Here is a 22,406-nt window from a genome sequence, read left to right on the forward strand (position 1 = left end):
TAATCACCACGATGTTCACTGACTTCACTTCCCAGCACATAGAACAGTTTCTCCTTTCCCAATAAAAAGGCCTCAAACTGAAATCCCATGCTGAAAGGTGAATGAAAAAATTTTAAATCTTTTAGATACACAGGGCTGATTCACATACCTGTTATCAAGGTTTTTGCAGTTTTGAACTAAGTTACTAAGTGGAGATAATGAAAACATGGCATTAAGCACTGAGACAGCCACTTTGGGGCAGTTTTCTACATCCAACCGGTGAAGCAATTCTAGGACATCCCCCTCAGTCAACCGTAACCAGGCTTGAAGAAGTTTCTTCTGCACCACCTCCTTAACAGCATCTATTCATAGAAGAATTGAATCTATATTCACAGGATTAAGTATATTTCCCACATACTTTTGATACTCCAGGGGTCTTAGAAACTAATGCATACATGAAGACCATAAGGAAACAAAAGTTGATATGGTACTACTGTAGAAAAGGAGCAGCTACTTACATTACTGTAAGGAACGGTGGACAGATCCACCAATGGCTATTAGTTAAGATGGCCATATTACCCCATGGTCTGGCTGTCCCTAAACCTTTGACTGCCCTGTTCTGTTCATTCCCTCTGAAGTATCTGGGCCAGCCATTGTCAGAAGACAGGATACTGGGCAAAATGGACCCTGGGTCTGACCCAATATGGCAATTCTTATGTTATTATGAGAACTGTAGTCCTTCTAGATGTTTTGTCTGTGTGGATCCCACTTGTGGTGTGCACAAACAGCATGTGTGTGAGATTACAATCTCTTGACCAGCCATGTTCCGCTGGCCATGCTTGTGTTTTGGGTTTCTGTGCTTCTTCTCCCCCACGAGACGACATACAGCAGAGCACCCCAACCTCTCGATTCCCTCATACATTCCAAATATCAAAAGAAATGAACTCCAAAGGAGTGGGGACAGAGAGATACATGAGACATGGATAAAACAGCTTGAAGAACCCACAATTACCATAAAGTAACTCCTTTTTTAAATCTGTCCATACAGACCTACTTGTGGTATATACCTAGCATTTCCCAAATTAATAGGAAGGTCTGAGAAGTGATAGCTACAGCAAGATAAACAAGGATTGCAGAACTGCTCTTCTGAATTTAGCATCAGATCTAATAATCTAGAGTGTAATGCTAAAGTTATGGACTGAGTTTACTCTGCTCAATACATCTAGAAAAACTAGAGTTTCCAACTATTTGCAGAAAACCAAACACCCTTGCCCTGCCACACCTCTTCTCAGACACCCCGCCCCTGCTCACTCCATCCCCTCTCCCTCCATCACTCACTCTCCCCCACCATTCACTCATTTTCACTGGGCTGGGGGAAGAGTTTGGGGTACGAGCTCTGGCTGGGGGTGTGGACTCTGGGGTGGGATCGTGAATGAGGAGTTTGAGGTGCAGGGGGGGCTCTGGGCTGGGCCAGGGGTTTGGAGTATGGGAGGGGGTGAGGCTGGGGATGAGGGGTTTGGGGTGAAGGAGGGGGCTCTGGGCTGGGCCAGGGGTTTGGGGTATGGGAGGGGGTGAGGCTGGGGATGAGGGGTTTGGAGTGAAGGAAGTGGCTCCAGACTGTGGACAAGGGGTTTGGAGTGTGTGAAGGGGCTCTGGGCTGGGGCAGGAGGTTGGGTTGCAGACTTCAGGAGGGAGCTTGGGTGTGGGAGAGGACTCTGGGCTGGGCAGGGTGTTGGGGCGCGGGAGGGGATGTGGGCTCCAGGTGGCGCTCACTTCAGGCGGCTTCTATATTATATCTTCCACATTATCTTTTACAGTATTTTTTTAAATACCTGAAAAATAAACATTTAAGAAAGGAATGGATACCCTATAAGCCAAAATACACTCAGAAATTCAAATATTTCTCTCACCAGATCTGTCATTCAGTCCTTGCTGCAATAGTTTTACTCTCTGAGCTATGGACAAAGCTCTCATGTGAACTTTTTCTGCCAAAACCTTAAAAAAATATTAAGCAAACATTGGTATTTGACTATCAAATGAGTGTCTACAAATTACATCCAGCAACTTGAAATTCAACACCTCAAACGCTCATCATGGTTCTGAACACTAAAAACCTTAACAGAATATTTAAGAATTTAAACACACACAGTTAGAAAATTAATTTATTGCAGGGGTTCTCAAACTGGGGGTCGGGATCCCTCAGGGGGGTCACGAGGTCATTACATGGGGGTGCAAGCTGTCAGCTTCCACCCCAAACCTGTTTTGCCTCTAGCATTTATAATTTTAAATATATAAGAATGTGTTTTTAATTTATAAGAGGGGATCACCTCAGAGGCTTGCTATGTGAAAGGGGTCACCAGTACAAAAGTTTGAAAAACAGTGATTTATTGTTTCTACAGCAACTATAAGTCAGCCTTCTTCCCATAATCCTAGACACACTAATAAGGCACTGATATATATGATTCTTAACTGAACAGCCAGACCTTCCCTTCACCCCTCCCTTGCACCCCCCCACCCCACCTCCCACACACACTTCATTTTTCTTCAACACAGCTCTGCTTAGTTCTCAGTGCAGAATTGGAGCTTAAGTCTTCTTTCCTTCTTGGCTTAACGGAAAAGATTCACAAGTAACACTCTAATTAAGAGCAACTTTCATTTAAAGCACTAAACAGAGAAGCCAAACCTGTCTACAATGATAGAAACAAGACTGCTACATTACTTAAACCCAATTTTTTTTCTTCCAAGTCCACAAACAATTTAGATTATTGAGGGACTCTATAAGACAGAAACTATTTCAGATATAATTAACATTTGTTAGTCATCATCCCAAATATTTGCTTGTATGTGATAGTTTCTTCTCCTTCAGACTGTAAGCTCTTTGAGACAGGAAGCGTTTTCTCTTTTGTGTTTTACAGAACTTAGCACATGTGGGTGCCACCTTACTACTAGTCATTCATATTACAATAGTACAAAAAGCACTCCAAACAAGTACCACACCAACAGCCAGGTTTTAGGAAACAATATCTATATATACACAGATATAAAGTTTGATTCACAGCCACACCTGCTGATGGGTAGAGACTAATAGGTAGTAGGGGGATGGACTATTTATGCTTTCTGTTCCTGAAGAGCTGGGCTCTAGACCCCATGTACTCTACCATACACTACTTTTTACAATGGAGTTCCACAAAGGTTATATCATGAAGGAAAAAACTGAATACTTTTTCTAAAGATTCAGGAGATGCTAGCTGAAAGATTCCTTTAATGTATCACTCTCTTATGCAGTGACTTTTCTGGTAACTGAACATACTAACCATTTTAGCTACTTTTCTTACTGGAAATACCTTATAAGCTTTATAAAAACACACACTAAATCTCTTAAAATCTTGGAACTGAAATTAAGATACCTGTTTACCTCATATGCCAGTTTCCTGACAGCCTCTTTTACATCCATAGTGCGGCCTACAATTTTTGGCAAAGTCTTAGCTGATGGGGCAATACATGACAACACTGCACGCCTCACTTCTGCATTTGAATCATTTTCAAGCAAAGCATTGTAAACTGAAAAGAAAATATCAGTCATTAGCATTGTTTCTTAAAAAATATTCATATAATAAAAGAAAACCCATCTACTAGATGCTTGCAAACACAAGGAGAGAAATAGTTCAAATCAATTAAAAATTCTCTCTGTATATCCCTTATGCTGTAGAAACTTTGTAGAATACTCTAATACCTAACTATAACAAGCATCAGAGGGTAGCCGTGTTAGTCTGGATCTGTAAAAGCAGCAAAGAATCCTGTGGCACCTTATAGACTAACAGACGTTTTGCATGCATCTGAGGAAGTGGGTATTCACCCACGAAAGCTCATGCTCCAAAACGTCTGTTAGTCTATAAGGTGCCACAGGATTCTTTGCTGCTATAACAAGCAATGATCTTTTGTGTCAGAGTCCCAGCCCTCAGCTTCCCTCAAGACCAAGCCTCAAGCAGGGTCTTTTATTGTGGAACTCTCCCATATACAAGGACTGCAATCTTCACCAGTTGATTTCAGGCACAACAAAAAGCCCACTTGTTTTGGCAGGCTTATCCTGATTTTTTACTTTGCATTACTTCATCTGTTAATCTCATTTCTCTCGTCCTTTTGGGGGCATTTAAAATGTCTGTTATTTGTCCATGCAATATTACTGAGGGCTACTTGGTTTGACCTTTTGGCTGGCAATCTCTTGGGCTAAAATCTTTATTTTGATTTGTGTTTTTCTATATGACCCTTTATGCTACCAGGTTAACTAGTTTAATATGTTCTGTAACATTTAAAATGTACTTATTCAAAGATTTTCTATCCTATTTTTATTTATTTCTCTCTCTCTATACAAACACACACACACACACACACACACACACTATTGCATTGATAGAATTAATAAACAAATCAGCTACATTTTTGTATAGTATTACAGGTTTAGTCAATACTTACAAAGAAAATTTTAGAAGAGATTAAGTCAACTGTGCTTACTAAAAGAAAGATTATAAAAAGTATATAAACACACCATTAACCACAGGACAGTTCTCATCATTGGGATCCTGAAGTCTAGCCAATGCCAGTACAGCTTGGAGTCTCACATTTGGAATCTTATCCTTCAATCTAATTAGCATGGCTTCATTAATTTTATCAAAGAGATCATCATCAATCTGGGCATTTTCTGGCATACTTCCCAAAAGCTTATTAACAAGCTGGCACACTCGAAGTCTAACAGCATGGCTGTTCGCACTGTGAGACTAAAAACAAAAGTCATCAAGACAGTGGCCAAAGGGTTATGATTTTGACCACAATTACGATATAATAAACAAGTCATGCATAACTTTCTCTCATCTTTACATCACACATAGATACTGATGTAGAGCTACTTAATTTGTTGCGAGTACACAACAAATACACATTTTTACTCTATAGACAACAAATCACAACTTAGACTGTATATCTACAAAGACTTACACATATGCTTAACGAGCATTACCGCAGAAATCATGGTAGTAAAATTAAGCTAAGTCTTTGTAGGATTTGGGCCTTAAGCTACAAAAGAACAAGTATTTCCTAAAAAATATAATACAACACTAACTATAATGTGCTTTCTCACAGCCTCCAATGAACCAAAACTGAATACAAAGAGCTTGATTGTTCTTTGAAAATGTGGGAAAAAAAACATTCTGTTTTAGTAGCAATTAGTAGTACCAATTTTGATTGGCCATCATAGTGACATGAACAATCCCTTCCCAAAAAAAAAAAGTTTTTTAGTTTTCTGAAGCTACCAGTTTCAAAAGCAAACATACTTATTTGTGATTTCTTGTTACTGGAAATTAAATTTAATTAAAATAATAATAAAATAGTACAGTAATGAATGTCCTATTTAGGCAAGATCTACATGAGAAAGTTTTGCTGGTTTAACTACACTGGTATACTTAAACCAGCAAAACTCTCCTAGTGCAGACATAATATATCTGTATGGCAGTGCTTATAAACAATATACACCTCTACCCAGATATAACACGGCCATGGAGAGCCAAAAATCCCCACCGCGTTATAGGTTAAACGCTGTTATATCAGGATAGCGGTGGCAGGGCTGCAGCGGTGATTTTAAAAGCCCAGGGCTCTGGCTGCAGGAAGCCCCAGGCCCTTTAAAGCGCTGCCCGAGCCTCGCTGCTGCAGCCCTAGGTAGCGGCAGCAGGGCTCCAGTGGTGATTTAAAGGGCTCTAGGCTCCCTGCAGCAGCTGGAGCCCCAGACCCTTTAAAGAGTTGCTGGTGCCCCGCTGCTACTGTACTATATGAGAACCTGTGTTATATCGGGTCGTGTTATAGCGGGGTAGAGGTGTAGTTTATGCCTATTTAGGGAATTGGCATAAACGATACTGGTATAAGAACTTTTATACAGATCTGAGTGCATTTGCACTGGGGCTTTTACTGGCATAGCTACATCAGGCAAAAATAATAATAAAAAAAAAATAATTCCCCTAACCTACCTGAGCCAATAAAACTTAAGTTTAGACCAGGCCTTAGATTTATATATTGTTCACTTGGTAAGCACATTACAATGCCAAGATTTTCCCTCAGATGGAGATTTCACCATCACATTAATAATTTGATAAATGTTGTCATGGTACCTCAAGCAGAAAATTAAACAAATAACTCAGAAGTGAGTTTTCTTCTTCTTCCTCATTACCATCTTCTTTCTCCAGCTGATCAAATGAAGTAACAAACTTAGCTGCAAAATTTATCACTTGTTCCACTGCTGGTTCCCGCTTGTAGATTATCATAGGATACTTAAGGTAATGAACAAACTCCTCATGAAAAACCATCTTATCCTTCAACTGAAATATATCAAACACAGAACGTTAACAATCTTTCCATGACATTATCACAGAAAAGCAAAGAGGTGGTGTCTCAGATAGGCAGCTCCCATTTAGGTCCTTATAGGTCTAAAACAGTAAGCACAGATCCACTGTATAATGTGCTTTCAGCAAAATGTCCTGCTTAGTAACTGAGCTGTCACAATTTATGCCATAGTCTGAAATCTAGGCTCCCCTGTAAGCTCAGCTCAAGAAGCTAAAATGTTAAAACTACAACTTGGTGTGTCTACACCAGTCTACAGAGGTTCTTATACCACTTCATCTCTGTAGTGCCCGAGTACTTTCCAATAGTGCATTAGACAATGTGAGTGATATCGGTCATATGATGTTCATTCTCTCTCTCTCTCTCATCTTCTTCCCTGGGGGAGAATTGCGTGTGCAGTGCAGCGTACTGTTTTTTGACAGAGCTTTGGTTTAGGTTTTTTAAATGTACACGCTGCTATGCATGTTAGAGAAAACAAGGTCAAATAATAATACCTAATTTGTTTTTCATCCACATAGCTCAAAATGTTTTATAAAGGGAGTCAGTATTATCCCTATTCTACCGATGAGGAAACTGAGGCATGGGGCAGGGAAGTGACTTGCCCATGGTCACTGAGAAGGCCAGTGACAGAGCTGGGACTAGACCTCAGTTCTCCTGAGTCCAGTGCTCTGTCCACTAGGCCACACAAAAGAAGCACAAGTTGCACTTAGACACGAAGGTGTGGAGGTTGGTGATGGTCTGTAGTTCAATTAGCATTTTAAAATGTGTTCTCCCCACCTCTGTTCCTCCTGTGGACAACCCCTAGGAGGATACTCACCTGATTGTAGGTACGCTTCAAGGCTGCCACTAGCTTTGCATGGTTCTGATGAGGTTTCTGAGCCATCTCGAACGCATCTTTGATTTGCAGCAGCTTCTTCTCCGCTCCCATTGCTGGGGAGATACGAGCGCGTCATTTACCAGGGGCGCTGGGAACATGACGGGATCGCTGCAGGGCCCAGAAAACCCGCGCAGCCCTGCTCATGTGCACGGACCACTCGGGCCAAGCGGCTCGAGCTGCCGGCAGAGCGGGGGGCGACGGGGGGCTGTTTGCAGCCAAGAGCTCACGCGCAAAAAATAATAATAAAACAAAGTTCCCAAGTCTTTGCAAATTTGTGTCGCGTTCGCCAAGTAGTTTCGACTGACCGTCCCCACAGCGCCTGCCTCCAGCCCAGCCCAGCCCGCTCCCCACAGCGCCGCTCCGCCCGTGCGGAAGGAAGGGGCGGCGGCGGCAGCAGCTGCGAGACCCCGGGGACTCGCGTGCCGGGAGCAGGACGCGGGAGTAGGGGACACAAGGGGATTCAGGCGATAACACCCCCCCTCCAGGGAACGGGCGCCTCTCACCTGCCGGGCCCCGAGCTGGGAAGCGCCGATCTATCGCGTCGGTCCGTGTCAGCCCCGCGCCGGGCCTCGCGTGTGGCCACAGCTCCCGCGCCGCTGCCGTTACCCAGTTCAAATTGGTCACGAGCGCCACGAGCAGTCTCGCGAGGATTCCGGTCCGAGAGCGAAAAGCCGGAAGGGGGAGGAGACACTAGCAAAAACAGCCGTGGGAGGGCGAGCGGCCGAGTAGTCGCAGGAACAGCCGGGAGAGTTCTGACTAGCGGGCTGTGTAGTAGTGGGAACAGCCGAGGGGGGGAGGTGCAGTTGTAGGAACAGCCGGGAGATGGCGAGTCTGGCGGTAGGGGGAGGGGGTACAGTCATAGGAACAGCCGCCCGGGAGGGGATCGGTGTGAACCGCGGACGGTGGGGGGCCAGCTGGGTTTTACGCAGCTTGTGGGGCAGGGCGGGCGGGGCGCTGGGGTTCTAGTGAACGAAGAGCAGACGTGCCCCTCTGGCGGCATAGGCGCTGCTGGAACGAAGGGGGGGATAGTTTGGTTCAGTGGCGCTCAGCACTGCCATTGTAAAAGCTGTTCCGCACCCCTACCGCTTGGTGCAGATTGCCAAGGCTGTCAGTGGGGTGGGGGTACCACATCCATCATGTCTGTTACATCTGGGCATCGGTCAGTGCCCTGAGCGGTGCCTTAAACCCCTGGGCCGCATCCGACCCACTGCTTAATTTCGTCTGGACCACAGCAAGTCTTGGTGCCGCGGGCCAGGATCTCTGAGCCTTGGTGCTCCCCCGCAGGACTGGAGCCGTGAGCGCCGGCTGGCCCCTGTGCAGGGGGAAGCGAGGGTTGCCAGGCTGTTTAAAAGCCCAGTCAGCAGGGCTAAGGCAGGCTCAGGGCCGGTGCATTTAAGCGGACTAGGCGGTTGCCTAGGGCGCTGAGATTTGGGGGTGCCAAAAAGCGCCCCCCAATTTTTTTTTAAATGGTTGAGCAGCCGCTGCTGCTGGGACAGAGAGGGAGTTTGAGCTGCCGGCAGCCCAGGGGGTCCCCCCAGGTCAGGGCGCCGCCGCGGCAGCCGACAGCCCAGGGAGTCCCCCGGGTCAGTGCGCCGTTGCCGGCAGCCCAGGGCTTCCTCTGGGTCAGCGCGCCGCCACAGCAGCCAGCAGCCCAGGCCTTCCTGTGGGTCAGCGCGCCAGCAGGGCCCCCCAGAGAGGGGGGCAAGAGGGGCAATTTGCCCCAGGCCCCGCAGGGGCCCCCACGAGAGTTTTTCGAGGCCCCTGGAGCAGGGTCCTTCACTTGCTCCAGGAGCCCTGGAAAACTCTCGCGGGGCCCTGGCCCCTGGAGCTTCTTCTGCTCCCGGTCCTCGCTGGCAGGGGGGTCCTTCCGCTCCGGGGCGGAAGGACCCCCCGCCGGTGAATTACCGCCGAAGCAGGACCCGCTGCCGACATGCAGCCCGATCTTCGGCAGTAATTCAGCGACGGGGGGCCCTTCCGCTCTGGGACCAGTCGCCGAAGTGCTCCGGAGACCCGCGGCGGGGGCCCTCTGCCACAGAATTACCGCTGAAGACCCGGCTGCACTTCGGCAGCTGGTCCCAATTCGGCATTGGGGGGGCCCCGCAGCGGGTCTCCTGGGCACTTCGGCGCCGGGTCCCAGAGCAGAAGGGCCCCCCGCCGCCAAATTACCGCCAAAGCAGGGGCCCCCCGCCACCGAAGACCCTAGGGCCCCAGAATCCTCTGGGCTGCCCTGGCGCGCTGCTGGCAACCCAGGGATGTCCCCTGGGTCAGCACACCATTGCCGGCAGCCGCCAGCCCAGGGGTTCCACTGCGCAGTCCTGCTTGGAGAGGATGCAGAGCAGAGGTGAGCTGGGGTGGGGAGGTACCACAGGGCTCCTCAGGCCAGGGGTGGGGGGCAGGCGGGGAGCTGCTGCAGGGATGAGGGGGGGCGCAAGGTGGAAGTTTCGCCTAGGGCGCGAAACTTCCTTGCACCGGCCCTGGGCAGGTTCCCTGCCTGCCCTGGCTCTGTGCAGCTCCCAGAAGCGCCCAGCATGTCCCTGTGGCCCCTAGGCACAGGAGCGATCAGGGCACCTGGCTGCGCCTTTGACTAAGGGCTAAACATACCGGTCACTTCTGGGAGTCACCTAGAGTCAGGGCAGGCAGGGAGCCTGCCTTAACCCCACAGTGCCACCCATCGGGAGCTGCCTGTGGTAAGTGCTGCCTAGTCAGAGCTCAGACCCCAAACCCCCTCCTGCACCCCAACCCCCTGCCCCAGCCCTGAGCCTGCTCCTGCACTCCAATCCCCTTGGCCCCAGCCCAGAGCTCCCACCTTCATCCCAAACACCTCATCCCCCTATCATAACCTTAGTCCCAGATTTGGACCTTAGCGTCCAAAATATGGGGGTTAGCATGAAAACCTCCAAGCTTAGTTACCAGCTTGGACCTGGTACTTGCTGCCACCACCCAAAAAATTAGAGTGTTTTGGGGCACTCTGGTCCCCCTGAAAAACCTTCCCTGGGGACCCCAAGACCCAAATCCCTTGAGTCTCACAACAAAGGGAAATAATCCTTTTTCCCTTTCCCCCTCCAGGTGCTCCTGGAGAGATACACAGAAACAAGCTCTGTGAATCCAAACAGAGTGACTCCCCCTCTCCGTTCCCAGTCCTGGAAACAAAAAGCACTTTCCTCTTCACCCAGAGGGAATGCAAAATCAGGCTAACAAATCCAACACACACAGATCTCCCCTGATTTCTTCCTCCCACCAATTCCCTGGTGAGTACAGACTCAATTTCCCGGAAGTAAAGAAAAACTCCAACAGGTCTTAAAAGAAAGCTTTATATAAAAAGAAAGAAAAATACATACAAATGGTCTCTCTGTATTAAGGTGACGAAATACAGGGTCAATTGCTTAAAAGAATATTGAATAAACAGCCTTATTCAAAAAGAATACAAATCAAAGCACTCCAGCACTTATATTCATGCAAATACCAAAGAAAAGAAACCATATAACTTACTATCTGATCTCTTTGTCCTTACACTTAGAAACAGAAGATTAGAAAACAGAACTACTTCTCCAAAGCTCAGAGAAAGCAGGCAGACAGACAAAGACTCCGACACAAACTTCCCTCCACCCAAAGTTGAAAAAATCCAGTTTCCTGATTGGTCCTCTGGTCAGGTGCTTCCGGTGAAAGAGACATTAACCCTTAGCTATCTGTTTATGACACCCCCCACCCCACCCCAGAGCCTGCACCCCCAGCTGGAGCACTCACCCCCTGCCCCAGCCCGGTGCCGCCTCCTGCACCCTGAACCCATTTCTGGCTTTAATCATGTAGCCCGCACCCCCAGCTGGAGCCCTCACCCCTTCCTGCGCTCCAACTACCTGCCGCAGCCCAGTGAAAGTGAGTGAGGGTGGGGGAGAGCAAGCGACTGAGGGATGGGACTGGAGCGGAGTGAGTGGGGGGCAGGGCCTCAGAAGGGGCAGGGGTGTTTTGTGCAATCAGAAAGTTAACTACCCTATGGGAAGCCCCAAGCCTCTGTGTCCTCCCATGGGGCTGCATGTGGCCCACAATTAATTTTTTCTGTGGGTCAATGGCCCCTGATAGAAAATAAGGTTCCCTACCCTACCCTAAACAATGGGTGTCAGTGTCTGCTTCTGACATTGCCAGCTCTTTATTTTATAACAAGCCTCGTAATCAAGGTCCAGCTCCTGGAATCGCATTATAAGGAAGGAAAAATCAAATGCATGACTACAAAATAGGGAAAACTGTCATCTAGGCGATATTACTCCTGAAAAGGATCTATGGGTTGTAGTGGACCATGAACTGAATATGAGTCATCAATGTGATGCAGCTGCAAAAAAGGCTAATATGATTCTGGGGCAGGGAGGTTAACCGGAAGGTTGTATGTAAGACACAAGAGGTAATTATCCCTGTAAGCTGGAATACTGTGTTCAATTCTGGGTGCCACAGTTTAGGAAGGATGTGGACAAATTGGAAAGAGTCCAGAAGAGAGCAACAAAAATGATGTCTAAAGGTTTTGAAAACTTGATGTACAATATGAGGAAAGGTTGAAAAAACTGGGCACATTTAGTCTTGAGAAAAAAAGACTGAGGCACGACCTGCTAATAGTCTTATATGTTAAAGACTGTTATAAACAGAACAGGGATCAATATTCTCCATTTATTTCCTAACTATAAGGGTTGTTAAGCTCTGGAATAGGCTTCCTAGGGAGGTCATAGAGTCCCCGTTATTGGAAGCTTTTAAAAACCGGTTGGACAAACACCTGTCAGGGATGCTCTACATTTGCTTGGTCTTGCCACAAGGCAGGGGGCTGGACTTGATGACTTCTCAAGGTCCCTTCCAGCCCTGCATTCCTATGATGTTGTGAGAATCTCAGCTTTCATTTAAAAAATGTTTCTAGCCTATATGAAAAAATTAAAAAGGCTCAAAAATGAGCGGATAAGTACAACCGTTCCCCACCCCCCCCACACACACACACTTTTCAACATTTTATGTTTTTGGGGACACTTAATTCATGATTTGTTACCACTTGATATTGGCATTACTGTGCTACTTGTCTGGTGTTGAGGAGACTGAGGGTATGTTTACACAGCATCCACCCTGAGCCCCGTGAGCCAGTGCCAGCTGACCCAGACCAGCCAGTGTGTGTTTTATTGCAGTGTAGGTATATCCTAGGAGGCTCACTCCCAGCTGTCCCATAGAGGGAGCTCAGATACAGCCAATGGGAAGAATAATGGCTAGAGGGAACTCAGTGGACTCTTTAGAGTATGGAGGTGAAAATCCCTCTACAAGGTATATTGATAAAATAATACAGATGTTCCAGTTACCTGAAATTTATGAAAGAATCAAATTCAGCCATACAGTAGGAAGGGTTAGGGTGATTTCCTTGTCTCTGATGGAGTTCAGCTCATATTGACTATTGCCCAGCGATTATTGCAAAAATAACTTTAGTAAAAGCTGAACTTGGCCAGGTGGCAAAATTAGGTCTTATTGGATGAATGCACACACCAACTGCCTGGAAATGGTATGTTTTTATTCCAATGACTAAACAAGTTTAGGCTTTTATAGATAGGAGAGATTGAATAAGACCATCAAACCCCAGTGCTGCTTTATGAGAGTGGTTGAGGAAGTCATGTCTAAACTTCAAAATGCAGGAATATTTTAAATAATAACCTACAATATTAAAGCCATATTTCCAAGAACTGCTCAACTCTATAGGCAAGCTATCCAAATAAAGTGAATTTAGAGTATTGACAGCTCTAGGCTGCAAACTTTTTAGAATCCTTATGAAAACATCCTCATGTCTGGCAGAGTCCATAAGGCATCTGCAGAGGGTAGGTGCTAACTGAAGGATGGTAGGTGCTAACTGAAGGTTGTTTGGATGAACAGTTCCATTTCTTCCAAAGCTTGGATCTTTTCTTTGTGTAACCTTTACTCTGAGTTTCCAGACTAATATTTGTGTTTTACTGAGCTCCTTAATATTCTGAGGGGAGGGTTTCGCCATATGTAATAAACATTTTCTCCAAAAGTTTAATTTGAAATTAATAAAACACTGTGTTTTTTGGAGGTAACACATTAAAAGACTGAATTTTAATTAGGTCAATCTCCAGAGACTGTATGAAAGGGCAGGCTCCCCATCTTAGAGAACCCTTTATAAATATTTTGTTTCTTTACCTTTCTTTTTATCCTTAGTAGAAAGCAGGTCCTACAAAGGACACATTTGTCATCTCACTTATCCTATCTCTTCTTCCTTCACTGTTTCCTTTTTCTTTCATTTGATTTTACAATTTACCTGCTATCTCTGCACTGGGAGACATGTGGAGAAAGAATTTAAAATGGAACTATGTGAATTTGTAAAAGAAGGCCTGGATCCACAAAAGAACTTAGGTGCCTAAACCCTAATCCACAAAACCTCTACTTGTCTATCATGTAACGTTGTAGACACCTAAACTCACTCAGCAGCTACGTTTTTGTAATAAGAGTTCCCTACACACTTAAGGTTCCGCTTTTGGGCATGCACATTGCAGCCTCATGATAGGCATCTGGTTGCCTATCTCCCACATAAGCCACAGAACGATTGAACCATGGGAAGATATATATTAATTAGCTTGCCTTTCTTCCTTGTGAGCCTGATCCAGTACATGTGCTCAGAGGCTGCCTAACCTCTTACAAAATGCCTGGGGGAGTAGAGAAAGGAAGAAATGCTCCCTTATAATCTGTGCCTCAGTTGTTAAGGTACTTGCTCAGGATGTTGCAGGCTACAGGGTTCCCCCTCGCCTGGTGAGGTAAAGGTATTTGAACATGGCTCAGCCATCTTGCAAGTGAACGTTCTAGCCACTGGACTACAGTGTCATTCTTTTTCTGGCCCAATTAATATTTGATTAGTTAATAATGTAATTAAAGTGGAACAACTTCAATAGGAGAGACTAAGGAAAACCTACATCTGACTATTCTATAGGGCAGTGATTAGAGCACTCACCTGAGAGGTGGCAGTTCCCTGTTCAAATATCTTCCCTTCGTCTAACAGAGGGGAAACGTGAACTGGTAGTCTCTGTGACCTAATTGAGTACTGTAGGTGCTGGGCTAAAGGCTATAAGACTTCCCCCAACCATTACCTGTTTTATGTGGAGCTATGTAGGCTTTGAGCACTGCAGGGAAGACAGACAGGCAGGTCAATATTTATCTTCTCCCCCCACCCCTCCCAGCTGTGGATCCCTAGCAAAGATAGGTGACTCCCTGCAGCCTGCACTTAGGCACCTATCTCCATCAGAGAGGCAGGATTTAGGACACAAACCTCTTGTTATCATCTCCCACTGGCTAGCTTGGGAGGGTCCCCACCTAGTGTGCTGGCTTTTATAGATCACATTTTACCACGTTTCTCTCTCCCCATTCAGTAGTAACTAAGGCAAAAGCTTTCCTGCACAACAGAAAGTACTTACATTTGGAAAAATGTAAATACCAGCATTTGTTCCACGATAAAACTGAAAATAGTACAGATAATGCAATACGTGACATTGTGACATTTATAAAGCTTGAGTTGAACTCTAAAGTTAACCTCCCTTCATATAATTAAAAAAGCAGCACTCTTGAACTCATTAAAATTTGAAGTGGTTCACTGAAGCCACATATTTTTTAATTTATTTAAATTATTATAATAGATTGTACTAAGTTTAATCTTTAAATAGCTTTTATTTAAAAAAGAGAAAAAGGTATTAATTTAAATTTAAACAAATCCAATTTAAATTAAACACATCTGTTTTTAATTGATTTTTTAAATCATCATTTTTTATCCACCCTTGCTTTGTTGGTGCATATAATTCCAGGGATGCACTTCCCCCAGGATCTGTCCTCCACACCCTCAGTTTATTCCTGTCCTCCCCTAAGGTCCACACTCAGAGGTTGGAGATGGCCAGTAAATCTATTTTCTCCCACCATTTTGCATGGAATAGACAGGAGGGGCCTGCTGAACTTCACTATCTTTCATGCAAGATCTCAGCGCTGCACTCTGAGCAGCTATCCCACAGAGCACCTCTTACTCTTTTGCCACTAAGACTTGTGGGAAGGTAGAGGGGGCCAGGGGACATCCTGGATCCAGTCCCAGGGCCCCGTGATGCATTGCTTTGTATCCCAGCACTTCCTGTGCTTCCGTCTGCATTTGGTGCCATCTTTCAACTGTTTCTGTACTGCATGCCCTGCCTCTTTCAGGCTGCAGGAATGGATCCCGAACTGCTGAACAGTATGCAGCTCACTTTGACTGACACATCACAAGTGGCAGTGGAGTTATTCCTTAAACTACAAAGGCAAGAGGAGTGCGACATTGATCTCACTACGTGAAGTAGCTATGACACGAGATTGCTTGTGACATTCACGAAGGTGCTGACCATAGTGGAACGCTGCTTTTGGGCTTGGGAAACAAGCACTGAGTGGTGGGATCACATCGTGATGGACGTCTGGGATGACCAGCAGTTGCTGCAGCACTTTCGCATGAGGAAAGCCACATTCATGGAACTGTGTGATGAGCTCGCCCCAGCCTTGCGGTGGAAGGACACGAGAACAAGAGCTGTCCTGCCGTTGGAGAAGCGCGTGGCAATTGCACTGTGGAAGCTGGCTACTGCAGACTGCTACCAATCGGTCGCTAGCCAGTTCAGAGTGGGAAAGTCGACCACTGGAGTTGTGTTGATGGAAGTGTGCAGGGCCATTAATCGCATCCTGCTTTAAAAGACCAGGGCAACATGTGTAACATTGTGGATGGCTTTACACAAATGGGCTTCTTTTTCCTTCTCGCTGTTCCGCCACTCCTTCAATTCCTGTTCCTCAGTGGTGGAGTGCACCATAATCTCACGGAGGAAAGTCCTCCTTAGTTCTTCGTGGCCACTTTCTAATTCTGCGCAGCTGTTCTGCCGCCAATAAGGGAGGCTGGCCTCTCAAGGTCATCTCTGTGAAGTTTAAACGCAACATTTTACAGAAGCAGTATTGTTTGCAACACAGACAACACTGATTCAGTGCTTTAAAACACAGCCAGTACTCACGCACCTGTCACTAACTGGCTGACCCCAGGCAAGCACACATGAGCCACAAGACCCCCAAAATGGTGAGTAACCGCAGGGGCAGGTACATCACTCTTCTCAGACCCTGCTGTACACTGGGCACATGGCTCTTGGGGAGACCCAGCACTGTAGAGGGAGGCCTGATAATCATTCCTGTCCACACACTTTCCACAGGATGGGATCATTATGGAAGATATCTTGCTGCTGAGGGTGAGCAGGGAATCAAAGGAGGGTCTTCTCCAAGTCTGTGGCTTCTGCCCTGGCCCCTAGATGGCTCACCTGTGTGCAGAAATGATCCCCACCCCGTGACGGCAGAGCAGTGCTGGAAGGTTACTGTTAATGGGGCAAGAAACAAAGTAGCTCTGCCAAGGAACCTGCTGCAGCTGATTGCCCAGTATCTCCAAGAGAGTTTCCTGGAGATCCCTGAGGGAGGTTCCCATGAAGTGAGGGAGTCAATCAACAGTCTGTTCCGCCGGTCAGACTAGGCATGCGGTTGGAGACAAGCCTGCTTTCTGCAACCCTCCTGCCCGCAACAAATCACTTCAGCAATTCCCAAAATCAGATCTACTTACCAGGGGCCGCCTCTGCTGTTTGCGCTTTAACACAATCTGACAGCTGTGACTGGCTAGGCTCCTCCGGGGTAGAAAAGAGCTCCTGACTGCATGCATCTCTGGCGTCTGAGCCATCCTCTGCCTTTGGGTCTCCCTCCCTCTCTTCGTCCAAGTTTTCCTCCTACTGGCTCGGTGCACTCTCGACTGGCACGTGAGCCAACGAAGTATCCACAGGGGCCTTCGCAGTGGAGGTGAGGTTGCCACCAAGTATCGCGTCCAGCTCTTTGTAGAACCGGCAGTTCATGGGCGCAGCAGGTGGTTTGCCTCCCGCACCTTGTCGTAGGCATTCCGCAGCTACTTCACTTTCACCCTACACTGCAATGTGTCCCAGTCATGGCCCCTTTTTATCATGCATCATGAAATCTGTCCGTAGGTATCATAATTCCTATGGCTCGAGCACAGCTGGGACTGCACAGCCTCCTCTCCCCAATGCTGATGAGGTCCAGCAGCTCGGCTTTGCTCCAAGCGGGGGATCACCTGGTGCATGGAGCAAGCCTAGCCACCTGGGAAGATGCGCTGAGACCATTGCATGAATCACGGAGCACAGAGCAAGGGAACTTTCAGATTTGCAAAGGAATGTATGGGGTGGGGATGACAGTTGGTCACCTGAGGGTGGGGCAGTAGAGTTCAAACAGATGACCAGAGAAGTGAGAACAGGCATTGTGGGACACCTTCCGGAGGCCAGTCGGAGCGCTGTGATCAGCCACGGTGTCTACACTGACACTGCAGCACTGTAGCCCCGGCGCAGAAAGCTCTACGCCTCTTGTTGGGGTGGGTATTTTTAGAGCGCTACAGCTGCACAGTGTCTGCTCACTAAGTGGCTTGGCAGTGTGTACTTCTCGGGAGTTACAGTGTAGAAAGCTGTTTTCCTGCGCCAAAACTTGCCAATGTAGACGGGGCCTCAGTTTTTAAATGCAGCTCCAGCTAAAATGATTTCTAGCACAAATCAGCCAGCCAGCATGGACACAATCAAATCATGTTTCAGTAACATGTTCCCAGGCACCTACTTTTAAACAGAATCTTAATGTGAACAGAATTTGTCACAATGAGCCTGAGTCTCACCTGCTTCACATCTTGCATTGTTATTTACGCTAGTACAGAGTGAGTACAAAGCAGGTGTAAAATACTGCCAAACCAGAATAATAATGTTTTACACCCACTTTGCACAGGTATAAATGACTATACAACATGCAGAACAATGGAGAATCTCAGAAGGTTCTCAAAGAGTCAGAGTCACAAAAATTGTAGAAAAGGGTGTGTAATCATGGAGACCAAGAACACTAGGAACTTAAATTTACTGTACATTCATGCAGAGTTTTGGGGGATGTTTTAATACGTACTTACCACTATTTATAGGGTTGCATATTTAGGAAGGAGAAATTCTAGGCCATCATATAAGAGAAATTATAGTATTTTGTTTAATTACTCTGGCCTGAGTTTCAAATGTTCTCTTCATCATACAATTGCATTCAAATTGGTCAGCTTCAATCAGGAAATGAATAGTATTTTTTAGCTTATTCCCAAAAGTATTGTACTGAAACCCAAAACATGTTGTGGTTTGCAAACATAATCTTCCCAAATAATGCTCTTTTTATCCCCTCTAGCAAGGATGCAGTGTATATAGAAAAAGGATCTAATACATACCCCAAATATCTTCCCAGAAGAGGAACACTTACTTCTGTCTTTCCAAGAGAATGAGAAAATCATTCAGACAACCATATATAACATGACCACCAGAGGTCAGTCTTGTTTCAGTTTTGGGTCAAACTAGTGTTTTTGAGGCAAGATACCAGTTTTTTATCTGCAAAAATAATAAAACAATTTTATCTTTTCAGCTGTGTTCCAGGATTAAGGTGAGTGTGATCTACATGTTGGGAACAAGGGAAGCAGCCCCAGGGTCACAAGGACCTTTAATATATTGGGCAAAAAAGCAGGCATATTGAGGGTTTTGCCTTACACACTGTACTGCAACATAAATGGGTTGTTGTATGTTATATTAAAAACAGATGCACACAAATCCTCCACACGATTAGTACTTGCTGGGTCTTCATTTTCTAAGGAATTAACTGGAACCACTAAAATAATGATCCTTTAAAAAGCATTAGGAATATATACTTAACAGTAGAGCACCCTGAACTTTCAGGAATGGAGTGGTGTAAATATTATCCCATTAGATATTTACCCTGAAAAATTAAATTGTCCATCTTTTTCCATTAAAGTAGTGTGCAAAAAAAATGCCAGTTTTCAGTGCGTTTTGGTGCTCTAGTAACACAAAAGAAATATGATTGTTTAAACTATAGAGGTCTTTCAAAGCCAGAGTGTGGACTAAATTATTTTTGATAGTCACACATTGGCAACCCTGTTATGTTTTCCTGCATCTCAAGAAAAGTGCACATGTGAGTGTGAGGCGTTTCTACACATAGTATTCTATAGCCTAGGGGAAATCACACTGGATTTTGAGCCAGGATATTAAGAACATAAGAATGGCCATACTGGGTCAGACCAAAGGTCCATCCAGCCCAGTATCCTGTCTACTAACAGTGACCTATGCCAGGTGTCCCAGGGGAGTGAACTTAACAGGTAATGATCAAGTGATCTCTCTCCTGCTGTCTATCACCACCCTCTGACAACCAGAGGCTTGGGACACCATTTCTTACCCATCCTGGCTAATAGCCATTAATGGACTTAACCTCCATGAATTTATCCAGTTCTCTTTTAAACCCTGTTATAGTCGTAGCCTTCACAACTTCCTTAGGCAAGGAGTTCCACAGGTTGACTGTGCGCTGTGTGAAGCAGAACTATTGAGTTGCAGGTTCACCTCTTCCAAAGAGTGATGGTAACATTTCTGCTAGGCCTTATATTCCTACTAGGAAAGATAACTCAGATCTCTAATAGGACAACCAGAAGCCTCATATCCTTAGCCACCATGCCTTTCAGAATAAATATGCCCCAGGAATCCTGATATTTCATTAACAGATTTGTACTGTAACCCATTGGCATAGGGTCCCAGGTGCTGTCAATCTAAGCCTTCCTCCACACAGAGGCTAACAGCCTACTTCTGCTCCAAGTTAGTTCTTTAGCTCAAGTAGAGCTCTCTGCTGTGTATACGAAGGTGCTAATCATGCTGATAACTATATTGGAAAAACAGTATGTGATCATAGAAATATAGATGTAGGGCTGGATGGGACCTTGAGAAGCGGTCATGTAATTAAAGACTGTATCATAATGCACATTCAGAAGGGGGCTGAATTAGTCAACCTTAGCTCTTGTATTTCCTGACTTTTGAGTACTTTAAGAATTGGAACCTTTAGATCTAGCACATAGACCAGGGGTGGGCAAACTACAGCCAGCAGGCCACATCCAGCCCATCAGACCATTTAATCCAGCCCTGAGCTCCCACCGGGAAGTGGGGTCAGGGGCTTGTCCTGCTCCGCGCGGCTCCCAACAAGCAGTTGGCATGACCCTCCCCTCCAGCTCGACCCCCCTCTGGCTCCTAGGTAGTATGCAGAGGTGTGGCCAAGCAGCTCTGCGTGCCTCCCTGTCCACAGACATCGCCCTGTCCGCAGGCACCACCACTGCAACTCCCATTGGCCCAAATGGTTAAAGTTTGACAGTTACGAAAAACTGAAAACAGTTGCAATGGGAAGTGTCAGGCAACTATGGTAACAGACCTCATTGCCAACTGTGCCTATAACGAACCCTCTTCTGTTTGTATTTATTGGCGATCTGGATGTGTCAGGGTCAGTTGTGCAAGCAAGATTCATTTCTTAACAGTACGCTGCACTCATGGGAGGGACACAAAGAGGGGACACCAGCTAAAGGGTGGGCACGTGACCCCCCACCTTACTCCTCCCTGCCCCCATCCCAGGACCCCCATGCTCTCCCCGTCCCCTCTCCATGATCCATCCCACATTACCTGGAGTGGGGGCTTTGTCCTCCTCCTGCTGCGTCAGAGACTTCTGAACCACAGGGCTCTCCAGAACCGCAGCAGGGAAAGGAGCAGAATGTGGGGCCACTGGGTAGCCCCATGCTGGCAGCTCCTCTGGCATGGCTGTATCATCCCACCCCCGCCCCCATCCCTGTCCTCCGGGGGACTGCTATAAAAACCCCGGACAGGAGATGCAGCTGCGTGGAAGGGCTAAGGGTGAGGCTGGTACAGCTGCGCCGGAGGAGCTGCTGGTGTGGGGCCACCCAGTGGCCCCACGTTCTGCTCCTCCTGTGTCTTTCCGGTACAGAGTACCGGCTATAAACATCTTACTGGTATGGCGTACTGTACTGTACTGCTGTACTAGCACCACTGGTCAGGGTGTATCTAGTGGATTATGATGCCTCTTATCTGTAGGTCACTAGTCTGAATCCAGCATAATACTGTAAAGATTGAAGTTGTTCCTCTCTGATCTAATAGAAGTTCGGTGGCCTGTATATGAGATTAGTTTGGTAGGCCTCAGTTCTAGCTCCCACATGACAAATTTACCACCACAGTTTGCACTAAGTGGCAGACTCAGCAGAAAGGCCAAGAATTGTACAGACTATGGAGACGCTGAACTATTGTCGTTACCCCTCATGGTTCAGGTAGAACCATGCTGGCAGGCAGGACAGTGTATGGCAAGCTTGCCATAGCACTACCCTGTAGATAAACCACAAAGTTCATTTACTAAAGCTGTTAAACTGATAACTTTCACTGAAACTGAATCACACACAATTATAATGGAAGTTTATGGTTGTATGCCAATATGTAAATTAGCTAATTAGATAACTTGCATGAAATGTCACTCATGGAGCTGCACAAAGCCTGGTAGCTATATCCTTAGGGGAAAGCAGAGGTTAGGGAACAGGTGAAGCGAATGGCAGCATAGTTTCTGAGGAAGCCATGCTGCCAAGAGGAGCAGGTCAGGGAGACATGTAGCAAAGCCAGTACTCCCTATTGATACTCTAGAATTCATCTGTTCAGATCCTTTGTTCCCCTCAGCTCTGCTGGGTCTGAAGTATTTGAAGACTGCAGCACCTGCTCCCGACTGACAGGTCCAGATTTCTTCTACCCAAAGAAATGTTCCTCAAACTTAGTGACGTCACTTAATTTCACAGAGCTTTCAGATCACTTTTTAGGGCTTTTCTGTAGAATGGAAATATTAGGCTCTGAATTTTTTACGTTCCAAAAAAGTATTTTTAAATAAAGTAAATTTAAATAAAGATCAGATATGACAATGATTACTTGGATTGCAGTAGCACCCAAGGATTCCAGCAGGGATAAAAGAGGAAGATACAGTCCCTGATTTGAGGAGTTTGCAGTCCATTTTACTGATAATTTAATTAAGATGATATAAAATATTTCAAGAACAAAAGTGACTAGCCTAACTGCTCTTCAGGTTTTCAATAGCATTGGACTAAAAAAAAAAACTAAAACATTCTGGTCTAGCATTTCAATTAAATTTTGCCCTCAGCTACCTAGGCACAAATCCCACTAACTTTAATGGGATTGGCACCCATATACATTGATGAAAGAATTGGGCTTTG

At 46.0% G+C, this 22,406-nt stretch overlaps 2 protein-coding genes across 3 annotated transcripts in view; one reads left to right on the top strand and one right to left on the bottom strand.

The window, feature by feature from the left end:
- NCAPG (non-SMC condensin I complex subunit G) overlaps positions 1-7,830 on the bottom strand; it is a 38,392-nt gene extending 30,562 nt beyond the window's left edge. The window contains exons 1-7 of one of the 2 annotated variants that reach the window (XM_050947437.1): positions 7,744-7,830; positions 7,181-7,293; positions 6,135-6,341; positions 4,526-4,754; positions 3,395-3,540; positions 1,890-1,974; positions 149-341 (exon numbers count right to left, since the gene is read on the bottom strand). In XM_050947437.1, the coding sequence (XP_050803394.1) occupies positions 149-341; positions 1,890-1,974; positions 3,395-3,540; positions 4,526-4,754; positions 6,135-6,341; positions 7,181-7,291 (971 nt within the window). In that variant the 5' untranslated portion in view covers positions 7,292-7,293; positions 7,744-7,830. The remainder of the gene's footprint in view (positions 1-148; positions 342-1,889; positions 1,975-3,394; positions 3,541-4,525; positions 4,755-6,134; positions 6,342-7,180; positions 7,294-7,743) is intronic. The other variant, XM_050947438.1, reaches the window with a different exon arrangement.
- Positions 7,831-9,494: 1,664 nt separating this feature from the next.
- FAM184B (family with sequence similarity 184 member B) overlaps positions 9,495-22,406 on the top strand; it is a 122,951-nt gene continuing 110,039 nt past the window's right edge. Inside the window, exons 1-3 of the mRNA XM_050947443.1 lie at positions 9,495-9,581; positions 18,497-18,631; positions 18,728-18,745. The gene's annotated coding sequence lies outside the window, so the exon portion shown is untranslated. The remainder of the gene's footprint in view (positions 9,582-18,496; positions 18,632-18,727; positions 18,746-22,406) is intronic.

This window comes from Gopherus flavomarginatus, chromosome 3, assembly GCF_025201925.1.
Source record: "Gopherus flavomarginatus isolate rGopFla2 chromosome 3, rGopFla2.mat.asm, whole genome shotgun sequence".
NCBI lineage: Eukaryota > Metazoa > Chordata > Testudines > Testudinidae > Gopherus > Gopherus flavomarginatus.